We start from the raw sequence: 16332 nt of genomic DNA on the forward strand, positions 1-16332 counted from the left end.
CAAAACAAAATTGTACTGTTTTCAAATGTTAAAATCATGTATTTAGGTAAAATAATAAATATTAGATAAATATAATTAAAACACAATATGCAAAAAGAACAGGATCCAATATTTCCAATTATGACAATGTTGTTGCCAATCTGAACTTAGTAAAATTAATATCAACGTGTCAAATATTAGTAAACTAGCACATGATCCACTAGTAATAAAGTTAAATTTTTCATCTTAGTACTGAATTTTTGCTAATAAAAGTATCTGTTGACCAGGTAAGACATTTTTTAAAACCACTAAAAAAAAAAAGCAATCTTGTAATAATAAAAACTACACATGTTTTTAAAAAAGGGGAGTCATGTAAGAAAAGCAAATGAAATATTTCATAAAAGGGGAAAGCATGGAGATGGGAGAGAGAAACAGTTATAAAATGACACCCCCCCCAACATAAGTGTGACAAATATGACTATAAAATTAAGCCAATCAGCTTTAACACTAAATTTTAAGGGACCCACACTCCTGCCAACTGTCCTTGTATGGAATCTGATTTGGAAAAATGATTCCAAAGCAGAAAGAATATTAATAACATTAGTACTAGACTAAAATATTATAATATATTATACTATTAATATGTACAACTATTTTTAATCCATATTTCCTTCTTCCAAAATGCTACATCTACACTAAAAATACTACCTTCTTTTGTAGACAATGGTAACAAAAAAAACCTTTCATAGGTTTTTTTTAATACCAAGTCTCTCCAACAGACAAACAAAGCTGTCTTTATGATGAGCAAAAAGCAACCCTTTCCAAAAGAGCTCAATGAAATGATTCAACTATGAAATTCATGATAAATTAAAATAATGCATGGGTAGTGAGAGGAGTAGGCGGGTAACTGGTGGTCAAAACTGCTTAAATATTCAAATACAAAGAGCTCTCAGAAATAGAACATATGAAGTGTGGGTATAAAATATATCATATCACTTAAAGTTACTAAAAATTGAGTACATAGTTTTAAGTCTATATAAGTTTTCCCATGCATTTTGCATTTATACTTATTTGCAAAAGGAAAGAAAAGAATAGGTAAGAAAAACAAATGAGAAATGTAAAATAGTTGTCAATTACCTATTTTTTTATCATATTTTTATTTTAAAATTAATTTCACATATAATGACTACTCATTCAATGGTATTATATGTATAGATAAACCATCTTTGACCTTAAGATGACATACATAAGAATTCAAGTTACTTCCTTTTTAAAAACAGAAATTCTCAAATACATTTGCAACTATTTTGGATTGGCCATTGGGGGAAATATACATAGTGCAGCTAAGAAGAAAGAAGGGAATAAGAAAAGTAAGGCTCTAACACAGACTATAGTGAGGTCTTGTACAAATCACTCATTATCTGTGCCTTGGTTTCCCCAAACATAAAAAGTAGCTTATCGAATATTTATGAAATAAATTACAATTAAGTGGGCTATAGCATTTAAGAGGATCTTTGAACCTGTTAGAAATACTTCAGATCATCTTTACATTGGGATTTTAAAAAGTATCATTTTAAATTGTGCTCTCACTTCATTGTATTAAAAACAAAAATATTCACAGATAATATTCTCACAATGGTATGAAAAGCTATGAAAATAATATGTAATTTTTATGTATCTACTTTTTGAATAAAAAACATGTGTGATACCAGTCACTGGGGTTGAGGGGAGGCTAACATTTTAGATTAAGGTAAAAACTTAAAATATCCCAGTTACGATTTTTACATGATCACAAAGCTGATCCTCAGAGAATAATTTAAGAAATACAAAAGCTAAACAATGGCTTTCTTATTTCAGTGCTCTTTAAAACCACTCATATTATGTGTGTTTCCAGCAAAATCTGCACGTTGCATAAGTATACCATAGAAAGGAATCATTCATCAAATAGAGAAAATTTAAGTGTTTTTTCACAAAACTCCCCAAAAAAAACTAAAGATAAATAAAAATATTATACTTTTATAACTTACCGTATGATAGCCTCTAGGCAAAGGTGGTTTGCCCACAGGATAAGGATCCACAGTGTCAATAATTGTTTGTCTTTCACCTTTCTGGTTGATTTTTCTAAATCTCCTTCGAGACTGTCGATGAGAAGCTTGACGCTGAAAATATTCCTCATTTTCATCCATATAGTCCACCTGAAATAAAACGTCAAAAAATTTCATTTCTTCCAATACAACATTCCATATTAACATCAGATGCCGAGTAAAACTTACAGACAGTCCATATTCATTCATTTTGCAAAGACATTTGTAGACAAACTATCTTGACAGACTTTAAGTGTTTTTGAACTTCTCTGGAACTAATTGGTTTTGAGTAACTTTTCTTTTATGAAGAGGCATTTTCAGTTCCACTTAGGACAATATGGGTAAGTCTTGAATATTTTCAGTAGTCTTTGTACTGATTTATTAGTGAAAGATCTCACAGGATACATTACCATGCATTATGAAAGCAACTGCCCCATTGTCTTAACTAAAGCACAAAAACTCTCATGTATATAAGTAAATCTGTAAAAACCCCTAACTCCCAAATGACTCAAACAGGACTGCTAGCAGAATGGCTTTAGTAGATTACCTAAGGGTTTCTCTTCCTACTTTCATTCTGTAGATTCAGTTTCTTTTTTTATAAAATAGAGTTGTTTTAAAAAAATAATTCCTCATTTTAAGGAGAGAAGTTCTGATGAATGGACTAACAAAGAATAAAAGTTACATTAGGTTAATCTTTATCATATTTACCTAATGAAAATATGATTGCTCACAAAAGAGGCATATTTAGATTTTAAGACTACTGGCAAACCCAGGAGTTTGTATGATATCAGCAAGTATAAAATCCTCAAGGAATTTCGAAGATCAAAAATCCTTCAGACAAACACAAAATAGCACTAACAGAGGCCAAAATCTCTAGGAAATATCTAGAAGGCTTTTCAAGACTAATTGCTAGAAAGTCCCATGTATATGCCCACATTTTTCCAATCCTAAATTTTTACTTACTCACTTAGGAGTAAATTTTGTGAAATTTTACCAAAAGTTTTCACTAGCTTCGAGGAGGAAGTTCTCATTTCTGACAGAATTCCTCTCTTACATCATACAGACAAACCCTAAATCTTCTCTGAAAATAGACTTACAGTCACCTACCAAATACTTTATTAAATGTGAGTAAAAAGCTTCCATCATCATCTGTATTAGGCCATCACTTAGTCACAAGGTTTTCCTTCCCAGATGGGATTATGGATGGGAAATAATATGCATATCAATGTCAACTAAATGTCTATATTGGGATCACCCTCCAATCTTATCTTACTTTTGTTGCTGATTTTTTAAAAAGGGTATATATTGTCCTATATTAAAATCACCTTTATATAGTAAAGAAGGATGTGACAGGTTTTTTTGAAAGCATCAATAAAAATAATTATGTTGTTAGTATCTATTTTAACATTCTGTTTTTCGAATGTCTTATCTCGAAATACTTTTAAACAAAATTCAATTAACAAGAGAGAGAAAGATCTCCACAGAGTATTTAACCAGCATACTAGTCCCCCAGTGTTCTTGCAGTTAGAGAAAGGAATTGAAGTGTTCTCCTTACATTAATTGTGGCCTGAATACTTATCACTGTGACTCATTTGAAGTATCTCACTCGTTCTAATCAATATTTGGAGAACTAAACGCCTGCAATTCAAAGATTCTCCCCAAATTTCAACTAAATGGCTTTATCATAGATTGATTTACAAAGATCAAGCACCAAACATTTAGGTACTTGCCCCTTTTAAACTTTCTATCTTTTCCATTTAATTGAATCCTGTAAATAATTGTGATAATACGTTATGAATTCAAATTCATAATAATAAAGTTATGAAATAAATATACCTAAAGTTATAAAATATATAATACACTATTTAAGTAGTTTGTGAAAGTGCTTTTATTTCATAACTTTTTTTAGGAAAAAGTCTTCACAGAAGTATTCTTACCACGATCATTTCAGAAGGCTCTAAAACAATGCATTCACAGCCACGCCTAAAGCTTCCTGCAGAACGCTTGCCAAAACTAGAAAGAAAAAAATATTTAAGATATATAAATTGTGAATTTAAGCCAACCCTCCAGATAAGTAAAAATGAAAACAAAAACAACTACAGAAAATACACATTGGAGAAAGAGAAACTATCTTTAATCATTATTTACACAAAACGACAAGGAATCGTTCAAATTCTTAAATTTCAGAGACATATTTTTCTGGAAAATTCCAATAAAATGTTTTCAAATTAATAATGTAACAGAGAATCAGTATGAATGTTCTTTGCATTAGGCTGTTTTAAATCATTCCCAGTTAGGTGAAGATTTAGAATATTCTAATAGGGATGGGAATTGAATCGATGGTAAATTTTAAAAATATCCAAAGCAGGTATAAAATGCATATAATTCTCTTCTATAACTTAACATGCTTAGGTTAAACATTTCTTTCACCTAAAAGTATATTTATTTTTCTAAATTTTCAAATCAACTCATACTGAATAAGTTTAAGGAAAAGATATTCAACTTAAGCCTTCTTCCTTAGTTATGCAGTGATTTAATTGGATATGCACACTAAAAGTCCATTCCTCCTGAAAACTTTGAACTAGTGAATTCCGAAAGCACCACTGCCCTATCTTGATAACTTCCACCTTAACACTGGAGCAGCTTTACTCTCTCTGACATAGCTATGTGCCAACTACCACCATGAAGAAAAAATCCCGGCGAAGCTAGTGAGTCCTGACTTGCTTTAGTAATGTACCGCCCATCCCTGCCCAACCACTGCTCCCCAAATCCTCCCTTCTCTGCGGGCAACAATTTTAGTAACCAGTTTTAATAAACTATCTTTGAAAAACTATGTGAAAAAAGTTCTTCCAAATAACTATTTTATCAAGCAATTTTTTTCCCAAGTTAGACATTTTGAGTGAAATGGAAATTCTTGTTCCTTTTATAACCCTCTTGACATGGTAGTACACAATGTTTCACATATTAGAAACCAAACTAAAAAAAAAAATCTATGTAAGAGGAATACAGGAAAGTCAACACTCTCACTCTATCATTTGTGATCTCTAGCAAACCAACTTGACCACTCTCATAGTCTAAATTTTACTCATTTGTAGGTTATCACGTTAGACTAGGCCATTCCTTAAGTCCTCTCCTACTCCAAAAATCAATTTCTATGAAATCCATATTCAGCATATTTGAAAATTTTTTAAATTTTAAAATATTTCAAAAATATTCATACATACATTCATAGATACATACTCACACAAGCATACATATTAGAGTGCTTTTTTACAGTGGACAAAGTTTGCCAAGAAAAATATAATAAATCTATCTTCCCAGGCCACCAAAGTGGAGAGCACCGAACTTTACCACTAGGCTACTGGAGCTGGCCCTGAAGCTTATAACTTAATGCTACACTACAAATTAGGAAGTAATCTCAATGTGTTAGTAAAATATGTAGCAAGTTTCATGCCATCATTGCCCATTTAATTCTGTTATGACTAAGTAAAAATACATATTGTATGTTTAAGCTTTATTACTAAATAACATTAAAATCTAAAGAAAATCACAAGTATGTGACTCTAAGTTTTATCCTATTCTATTAAATTATGGAACTAAACAAGTTTTATAAACATAATGATCAAATGGTTTTCCTTTTCAAAAATTTCATGTTAGTAAAAAAGTCAAATATCTGTAATGCATACAATGTTCATATAACACAACAAAAAAATAAAAACCTGCTAGAATTGAGTTGCTTACAAATTTTAGCAACAAAAAGAGTAACGTCCACAGAAGTAAACTATATATGGTAGTCTTTTATTTTATGCATAATTCTTGCACCACCTCCCTACTTCAGAATTAAAGCTGTAAATCCTCTTACCAATCAGCCATTAATTAAACAGACTTTATGGGTAGGAAGGTATTCACATATTTAGTTGTACTAACACTATTACTTTGGGAATAACAAGTTTGCATCCTCTAAAATGTATTATAAAAAATATCTCCATGAGAGTCTTTTTGGAAGTAAGCTGCATGAGAATCTGACAAAACTCTCTTTGCAGCCACAAAAGACTCAAGTTCTACTGATGTGAACCATAGGAGAAATGGACTCCCTATCAAATTAATACCTTGAATATGCTGAGCAGAAAAGGCAAATGCACAAAGAAAACACTCTAGCAAGGGAGAATAAATTATGTCACCTATCCAAAAATCTATTATTTCAAACATAGCCAAGAACCCAGAAGGAAAGAATGGCCTCAAAAGAGCCAAAGCGTAGGTCATGAATACACATGCTAGGCCTAATGACACTGCATTTTGGCTCTTTCCCAGAGATGACTTACTCTTAGCTTGCAAAACAGAAGCTATAAGGTAGGAATGAATAGAGAGAGTAATGAAAAATGTCAGCTAGAAATTCACTAAGTCCACAAAATTCTTTTGCTTCTACTATCTGATTCTTTGAAATAATACCTATATAAACAAAACTAAGTAATATCATTATCTATGAAGTTTTTTTTTAAACTCTTTGACCAAGTTCTATGCAAATAAGCTGTTTTAAAAATTTAGATCTGGAAAATAACTATAGAGATAAAAAAGGAAACCAGATAGAGATGTATAGGGGATAAGATCCTCAAAAGACGATATTAAGAACAATTCTTTTAAATATTTCAGATGACTTAGTAGAAAGAAATGGAAAGAAATCTTCTGGTTTGCAAATGACACATAGATATTTAGATAGTAAAGCAAAAAACAAAGCCAGTAAGAACAAAGTACCAGACACTGTATAAAGTTTTATGTGAGTACAAGAAAGCAGTAGAGGATCCAATTTGTACACTGAAATAGTCTGTGTGAAAGTGATCAAATGCACACAGCATTTAATATGATATTAAACAATAAAGGAAGGGTTCTCATGTTTTAGTTAAAAGCCATAAATGAAAATTACAAGTCTTTAAAAGCATTAGAATAGTAAGTTGCTAAAATAATAAATAACAAATAATAAAGACACACCTTAAAATGATGGACACACTAGGGAGGAATAAAAAAATGAACATTATGATACATATCCTTATAGAAAACCACATAAACCTATGACAGAGTATTGCCCTAGAAAAGTTTCTAGGGGGAAAAACACAGAACTAAAAAGTTTCCAACAAAAAAAATTGGGGAATCCAAAGGGCTTTCTATAAGACCAGAGGCACAAATCAAAAGAAACTTCAGTCTTGGGCTTGCCCCGTGGCCGAATGGTTAAGTTCGCGCGCTCCGCTGCAGGCGGCCCAGTGTTTCGTTGGTTCGAATCCTGGGTGCGGACATGGCACTGCTCATCAGACCACGCTGAGGCAGCGTCCCACATGCCACAACTAGAAGGACCCACAACGAAGAATATATAACTATGTACGAATATATAACTATGTACCGGGGGGCTTTGGGGAAACAAAGGAAAAAAATAAAATCTTTAAAAAAAAAAAAAAGAAACTTCAGTCTTATAAATAGTGTTGAAACTTGGTATCATTTAAGTTTCTAAAATCATGATTTAAGAAAATTTAGAAATGATGCAAAGTAAATAAAAACATGTGTAACTTAAAAAGTACACCTACATCCTTGAGAGTTTTAGGAAAAGTCAGAAATAGGTAAGGATTGCTCCAGAGTCGTGTGACTATATTCTGCTCCAAATGTTCCTCGGTGCCACTGTCAAGACATGGACAATTAGTTCTATCAAATGCACTCTTTTTTGTTACTAAGTCTTATAAGAGACTACACAAAGTGAGCTACAGGTTCACAGCAATCTCTGTCAAAATCCCAACAGCTTCTTTTGCAGAAATGGAAAAGCGAATCTTCAAATTCATGTAGAATTGCAAGGGGCCCTAATTAGCCAAAACAATCTTGAAAAAGAACAGTCAAAGAGCTCACACTTCTGATCTCAAAACTTACTGCAAAGCTGCAGCAACCAAAACAGTGCGGTACTGGCATAAGGACAGACATCCAGACCAATGAAATAAAACTGAGAGTCCAGAAATAAACCCACATATCTGTGGCTAACTGAATTCTGACAAGGGTGCCGAGTTCACCCAATGGGGGAAGAACAGTCTTTTCAACAATGCGCCGGAACAACCATACTTCCACACGATAAAGAACGAAGTTGGACCTTTCCTCTCACCACATACAAAAATTACTGAAAATGTATCACTGACCTAAATTTAAAAATCAAAACCAGAAAAGTCTTAGGGAAAACAAAAAAAAAAAGAGGGATAAATTTTCATGAACATGGATTTGGCAATGGATTTTTAGATATAACACCAAAAGTATAAGCAGCAAAAGAAAAGTTTAAAATAGATAAATTATGCCTCATCAAAATTAAAAACTTCTGTGCATCAAAGGACATTATCAAGAAACTGAAAAGAATCTACAGAATGGGAGAATATATTTGCAAATCATACAGCTAAGACAGGTTTAATATCCGAAATATATAAAAAAACTCCTACAACTTAACAACAATTAAAAAAAAAAATTTAAAAGTGGGCAAAAGATTTGAATAGACCTTCTCCAAAGAAGATATACAAATGGCCAATTAGCACATGGAAAGTCACTCAACATCCTTAGTCATTAGGGATAAACAAATTAAAACCACAATGAGATACCTTTTTACACGATACTTGATGTTAATGAGATACTAGGACAGCTATAATTTTAAAAAACGACAGGCATTGAAAAGGATACAGAGAACTTGGAACCCTTGTATTTGCTGGTGGGAATGCAAAATGGTGCAGTCACTGTGGAAAACATTTTGGCACATCCTCAAAAAGCTAAACAGAATTGCCATATGACCCAGCAATTCCACTTCTACATAAATACCCAAAAGTATTGAAAACAGGGACTCAAACAGATATTTATACCATTTTCACTGCAGCATTATTCAAAACAGCCAAAAGGTGGCAACAACACAAGTGCTCATCAACAGATGAATGGATAAACAAAATGTGACATACACATACAATAGAATATTATTCAGCCATAAAAAAGGACTGAAGTTCTGACACACACTATAACATGGACAAGCCTTGAAAGCATTATGCTAATTTCAACAAGCCTGTCCAAAATGGCAAATATTGTAAGATTCCACTTAGATGAAATATCTATAATAGACAAATTCGTAAAGACAGAAAGTAGATCAGAGGTTACCAGGGTTTGGGAAAATGCTTAATGGTTACAGAGTTTCTGTTTGGAGCTATGGAATGTAAGTTTTGGAAACAGATAATGGTGATGCACAACAGTGTGACTGTAATTCCATTGAATCATACACTTTAAATGGTTAAAATGGCATATTGTTTTAAATATATTTAACCACAATTTTTTAAAAAATCTTACAAGAGAAACTTATCAAGATAATTTTTGTTTGTTTTAGTGGCTTTGAGTTTCTTGGCAAAAATTCAGGACTCGGATAAGAAAAAAATAAGAACTCCACTTTGACCAAAAAACAACAAATCTTAGGGACAAAGGAAGAGTTAAGTTTGATGACTGAACTATACCACCAATAAATCTGGAAAAATCTCTTTTCTACATTAATTTTGCAAGGAAGTGATAGAAGTTGTGAGTAAAAGGAGAAATTAGAAGATATGGGAGAAGCTAAACAAATATTACTAAAATATTTTAAATCAGTTTGGAAGAGTCAATTATACCTACATTTTTCTTTCACCTAGGATTAATCCCATTTTTATTTTACCCTTGGCCATAAATTAGAGGATCCTCACCCCCTGCCCCACCTCATCTCCACAGATAACTAGGGGGCAGGGGGAGGGAGGCACACACGCACAATTTTGCTTCCTATTCCTCTTCCAAATACTCATTGGACACATACTACAGAATCAATATAAACTCTGTAGTCAATACAGAGCTTACAAGAAACTCACTAAATATACCCCCATTCTTAAATAGTCTGTATCCTTTAGAAGATGAGTACGCAAGAAGTTGTGATAATAGGCAGAATACTGAACATGAGTTTAATAAAAAGAATGTCCTATTTGCTTCCTTCAGCTGCCCCTCAAAACCAAAATGGATTTACACAATTTCAGAGTTGAGAAAAAACTTAGAAATCATATAGAACAGAGTCTCTCAGCACTTTTTTCTTTAGTTTCACATCTGAAAGTATGCCATAATCCAATGTATACATGAAAGGTCCTCAAATTTTGGGATTGGCCCTGTGGCCAAGTGGTTAAGTTCACGTGCTCTGCTTCAGTGGCCGGGGGTTCACCAGTTCAGATCCTAGGTGTGGACCTAGCACCGCTCATCAGACCATGCTGTGGTGGCATCCCACATAAAAGAACTAGAATGACTTACAACTAGGATATACAACTATTTACAGGGGTTTCAGGGAGAAAAAAAAGAGGAAGATTGGCAACAGATGTTAGCTCAGGACCAATCTTCCTCACCAAAAAACATATGTTTTAAAAAAAATTTTTTTTAATCTAGATTTAGAAAAAGGTCCCGAGTGATTATAACATGTGTGACCCATGCCATCCCACTCTCCCCATGAGAACTGACCCTCCAGTTCAATTTTCATCTCACTATTGGAGAAACTAAGCTAAGCTCCCTAAGGGTAAGGTTAAATGAGATGCCCAAAATCACAATCAGACTCCGTGATGCAGGATTCTGTTACATCACACTGACCTTACCCTTTCACTTGCTTTCCTCTATAGCCCTTTTCCACGTTCAATAACATAAAGTCTAGTCTTTGGTAAGCTTGACATTTATGAGGAATAATTCCCAGACCTCCTCAGGAATATTGCCATAATGCATTACATTCACACATAAAGCACACACCCAATGGCAAGTGGAAAACAGAGCTTTGCTGAAAGGTAGATTCTCAGAGGTTGGCTAGGCTCACTCACTAGCTAGTTGAGTGAAAAAGACAAATCAGCTTTTGTAATTCAGAAGGCAATTCAAATTCAGCAAAATTACAAATGACCATCAAGAGCTTGAGGGTTGCCCTGGAATAGTCAAAGACGTGAATGTCAAATCTATAAAAATCAAGCCTCTTCAGGCAGCTGCTGCCAGAACTTCAACTAGTAGAACATCTGCTTCTTTGAAATGGCACTCATAATATCACACACCAAGATAAAGATATTTTTAAAGTTTAAACTCCTTGATTTTTAAAGTGACATAGTGTATTTTTTAACTTTAAATTAAAATATTTTTAAAAATTAACCCCTGTCTTCTGGTAATTTCAGTCTTTCTATATATACATATTTGTGTGTGTATAAGACACAAATATTAATACATATGTATAATAACTGTCTTTCAAAAGCAAGAAAGATGTAGGTAACAGTATCAATGAGATTAGGCTTGAATATTTAAAAACCTGTTAGCCCTTTCCATACTAGATACCAGCCTTTCACAAGAGGCCATAAAGTCAGAGGGAAAGAGACAAGGAGAGACGGAGAAGCACGGTGTATGTGTTTTAAGAATGCTGATAGTCTTCTGGTTCTAAACAGTATGAAAATTTAATTGCTACAGTCTATTTTAAATCCTTCTAAGTTGTTCTGTGTAAACCCACTTTACAGCTTGGCTTTCAACTATTAACCTCAATGTAATTTCAGAGTGTCTTTATAATCTTACATTAAACAACCAAAGATGGCAACTTAAATCATGCAGTTTCACTTTGGGTCAATCTATTGGTTCTCTGTGCTATTTACAATCAAAAAAAAACAAAATTAAACCCACAGAAAAAGATTAATGAAAAGACCACTTGCAGTATAACAAGCAGATTATTCCTAAATACTCGTATTCTCTCAGTACAACTAATTTAGGAATGGTTGTTCCAGAAACAGTTTAGCAATCCAGATTTTCATTCCCGGTAAGTTTTTGTATGGAATAAATTAAAAATTAAGAATTACAAACTGTTCCTAAAATTGAAATAAACTATGTTCAACATTTTTACAGGTGTAAAAGGGAATGACTTTATACAATCAAAAACATGCAGACAAAAAAATTACTAAAAGTAATTAGCCTTCTACATAAGGTAAAATAGAGAAAAATTTTAATAGCTTAATAAACTTTCTTTCAAGTTCAAGACTCACAACAAGAAAGTAAAAATGTTTGAGAATATAAAGTCTTACCTAGTTTTCATAAATACCCACAGGTAATGATACACCGGGCAGGGTGTTGCAGGCTCTTACTCCGGTAAGGCCATCCTGTCCTAAGTTTCTGTGACCACATTTTCCCCACCCAGTTGAGTCAAGAGCACTGTCTACCAGTGTGAGTTTCCACGAAAGGCAGTCGCTGAGCACAGAAGCCTCTTCTATCAGTGTCCCTAAACTTGCCCTTTGTATGGGCCTCCACATTCTTGTTGTACGTCAGAACTGCCCAGTGGAATGCAATTCCTCAGTGTTGGAATGTAAACTTATTCATGTCAGGCTATACCCAGCGAGGAAATACACAGCAATCAAACTGAGATTATACTGGTGGGCAATCCTAATTTACAAAATGATGAAACACGTAATACTCCAAGATATCAATTTTTCTTTCATACCTTCATTACTAGAAAATGGGAAGCAGTTATGAAATTTTACTTTCCCCTTTAAAAATCTAAGTAAATGACTGGACTGATGCTCCCAAACCAAAATCAATTTACTTATTTAGGACTTAAAAAAATATTCAGATGACATTGTCTTTAGATAGCAGAATAGCAATTAACTTTAAGGAAAAAAAAAATCTAACAAGTAACTGCTGATGCCATCAATTCCATTCTCAAAAATAAAAGAATAAATTTTAATAGAAGCATAAAAGAAAGTGGTTTGAAAGACATAAGAATGCATTTAATCTTTTTTAATATTTTATCCTCACTCATTAGCTTAACCATAACAGCTATTTAAAACAAAAATATACACACAACAAGTACATATATAAGTTACATGAGTGTAAATTACAAACCATATGGACTTTAACAGGCTCATATTTGAGAAGGAACTATTTCTGAAAACTAAACATACACTTAAGTGTCTCTAAATTTCTTTCAAGACATTTAGAAATATTTTAACAATCATCACTTTGCACAAATTAACAGAAGTTTGCTCCTATGCACAGTGAATCTCAATATTTAACCTTTGCTTATAAAAATAGAGCAAAAGAAAAAAATTATAAGCAAAGGCCTCATAGCTGTGTTTTCCCGTCTCTGTTCATTCCTCAGTAGCCTGTTGTCTATTTAACCACAGGAGAAGTACTAAATATTTGATATTTATGCTATTTACATTTTAATTCCTTTAAAAAAAATCTAACCTGCACTGTCTTCAATATCTTTGAAGCACCAGTAACAGCAATAGCACTGCCACCTTCTCTAGCTCTTTTCTCTGCAGCAATGAGCACTCCCCATTTCCCTGTGTTTGCTCTCAGGGAGTCCATGCAGCTATAGCTTGTGCAGAGAGCCAACATTCCTTCTGAAGGCTAATTTCCTGCTTCGATGACCCACCCACCCCTCCTGGCTGCAGTTATGTGTTACGCATGTTGCATGGGCACTGTTTCCGCATACCAGCCTCATGACCTCAGCGGCTGCCTGACAGACTCTCTTTATCAATTTCTATTAATTCATTATCTACTCTCTTACAAGTCAAGGGCTAGTAGGGAAATCTGCAATGTCTGCTCTCCTATGAGTCTTCAAGGTCAAATGCTTAGATGTGCTCAGCAATGCAATTTGTTATTAAAATTTACCCAAGCTGTATTACACACGTTGCTCTCCACCAAAGGGATGCTGATTGTATCCCTGGCTTGAGGGATTATCATGGAAAAGACTAGCAAAAATTGAAATCAAAACAACATGGGAAAAGTTGAAAGAGGCTGCATTTGCTCTTGTTCTTCCCTTCAAGACAAAAAAGGTGGATCTTACCTCAGCTGTATTGGGGTGAAGAGAACAAGCAGTTTTTCCCTCTTGCCACAATCTAAACCAGCGAAGGACAGTGGTGTGATGATGACTACACTTTGGTAGTGTCTATGTCCTCGTGACCAAACTGCTAGAGAACAGCTCAGCTAAATTGATCTGCTGCTATCAGTCTACACAGTGGCACAAACAGGTCTCTGCTGATCACAGTGCTTTGTACACAGATGGCAGCTGATCAGTTTGTATAAAAGTTATGGCCCATAACAGCTTTCCCCTTCAGCATGTAGACACGTGCCTTATCCAAAATGCCTTTGTTAAATGTTCACCATTTCATTGAAGAAATCTTGCCATGGATGAGTTGAAGAGACAGGGAACATTAGTTCTAATATCTTATCTAAAAATGACCTAAATTTTATAAAATTCATTAAAGAAGTAAAATAAAAAATTATATTAAGAAATAACCAAACAGGGCTATGTAACTTGTTAATGAGAAAAATGGTAGATGAATTCAAATGAATGGTTCAGATTGGCACTTAACAAGTAACCTGACTTAATCTCAAGAATCAAACAAGATCTCAAATAATGGCAACCAAACATCTGATATTCTTTAAAGGCTGATATGAAAAGCACCAAAACCCAGCCAGCAGCCTCTCAAAAATCTGTCATATACCATAAAAGCAGTTAAAATAGCAGACATTTCTTTGTAAGATAGGACCTAAACAATAATTTAGGTCACTTGAATAACACTGAAAATCGAAAATTCCCTTATAGATTGAGGTGGTAAAAACCTACTACTTATCATCAAAAGATAAAACACTTAGAAATAAATTAATGAAGGATGCGCATGATCTGTATGCTGAAAACTACAAAAAGGTACTTAATCTTGCAAAGGGAAATAATGGAAGACAAATAAATTATGAGATATATCATGTTCATGGTTAGAAGGCTCAATATTGTTAAGACAGTAATCCTTCCCAAATTGATCTATAGATTCAGTGCAATTCCAATCAAATCCTAACAAGTGTTTGACACTGACAAGATGATTTGAAAATTTATAAGGAAAGGCAAAGACAAAGAAGAGCTAAAACAATTTTGATAAGGAATAAAGATAGGAATTTATAGTATGTGATTTCAGAAGTTACTATAAAGCTATACAAATGAAGACAATGTGGTATTGGTATAAGAATTGACATGTAGATCAATAGAACAGAAAAGAGATTCCACAAATAGACCCAAACCTTATTGATTTTTAACAAATGTGCCAAGGCAATTTAATGGATAAAAAAACGTTCTTTTCAATAAATGGTCCTGGTATCTGTATGGAAAAACATAAACCTCAACCCTTACCTTACACTATACACAAAAATTAAATCAAAATGGATCTCCAACCTAAATGGAAGAGCTAAAACTATTAAATTTCTAGAAGAAAAACATGAGAAAACCTTTACGACATAAGTTAAAAAAAGATTTCTTAAGCAGGACACTGAAAGTACAAACTATAAAAGAAAACATTGACATAATGGACTTCACTAAGATGGAAAGGTTTTGCTCTTAAAAGACATAGTCAAGAAAAAGGCAAGCCACACATTGGGAGAAAATTTTTGCAAAATATTTCCAACAAAGGAATTGTATCCAGAATACATAAAGAACACTTACAACTTAAAAAAAGACAGTCAATCCAATTTTTTTTAATTGACAAAATCCAATTTTTAAAATAACTGTTTTCAACAGGTGAAGACATATGAATGGCCAATTAAACACATGAAAAAATTCTCAACAATACTAGTTTTCAGAGGAATGCATAATAAAACCAAAGTGAGATGACCACCACATATCCACTAGCATGGCTAAAATTCAAAACACTGGCAATACCAAGTGTTGGAGAACATATGGAACAACTAGAACTCTCATAAACTGCTAGTGGGAAAGCAAAATGTTACAGCCACTTTGGAAAACACTGTGGCAGTTCCTCATAAAGTTAAACATACATTTACCATATAACCCAGCAATTCCACTCCTGCATATTTATTCAAGAAGTAATGAAAACATATGTCCACACAAACAGATATTCGCAAATGTTGACAGAAGCCAAAAATTAGAAGCAATCCAAACCATCATTTTCAAATTATGTTTTGTAAAAGATTAATACTTCCTCGTTTACAACATTCAATAGGATTTATGAAACCTGGCATCCACTTTATATAAGAATTGGCAACATATTTCATAGTTTGCTTAAAATAGGCTATGAGGGGCTGGCCCCATGGCCGAGTGGTTAAGTTCGCACACTCCGCTGCAGGTGGCCCAGTGTTTCGTTGGTTCAAATCCTTGGCGCGGACATGGCACTGCTCATCAAACCACGCTGAGGCAGCGTCCCACATGCCACAACTAGAAGGACCCACAACGGAAAATATACAACTATGTACTGGG

At 33.6% G+C, this 16332-nt stretch overlaps 1 protein-coding gene across 17 annotated transcripts in view; it reads right to left on the reverse strand.

The window, feature by feature from the left end:
* RAPGEF2 (Rap guanine nucleotide exchange factor 2) overlaps window positions 1-16332 on the reverse strand; it is a 244967-nt gene that overhangs the window by 103732 nt on the left and 124903 nt on the right. For 13 of the 17 annotated variants that reach the window (XM_014737927.3, XM_070261427.1, XM_014737932.3 and 10 more), the window contains exons 5-6: window positions 4001-4076; window positions 2007-2174 (exon numbers count right to left, since the gene is read on the reverse strand). In XM_014737927.3, coding sequence (XP_014593413.1) covers window positions 2007-2174; window positions 4001-4076 — 244 coding nt within the window. Of the gene's footprint in view, window positions 1-2006; window positions 2175-4000; window positions 4077-12151; window positions 12361-16332 lie in introns of those variants that run through there. The other 4 variants (XM_070261436.1, XM_070261435.1, XM_070261434.1 and 1 more) reach the window with 2 other exon arrangements.

The sequence above is a fragment of the Equus caballus genome, chromosome 2 (genome assembly GCF_041296265.1).
Source record: "Equus caballus isolate H_3958 breed thoroughbred chromosome 2, TB-T2T, whole genome shotgun sequence".
NCBI classification, from domain to species: Eukaryota; Metazoa; Chordata; class Mammalia; order Perissodactyla; family Equidae; genus Equus; species Equus caballus.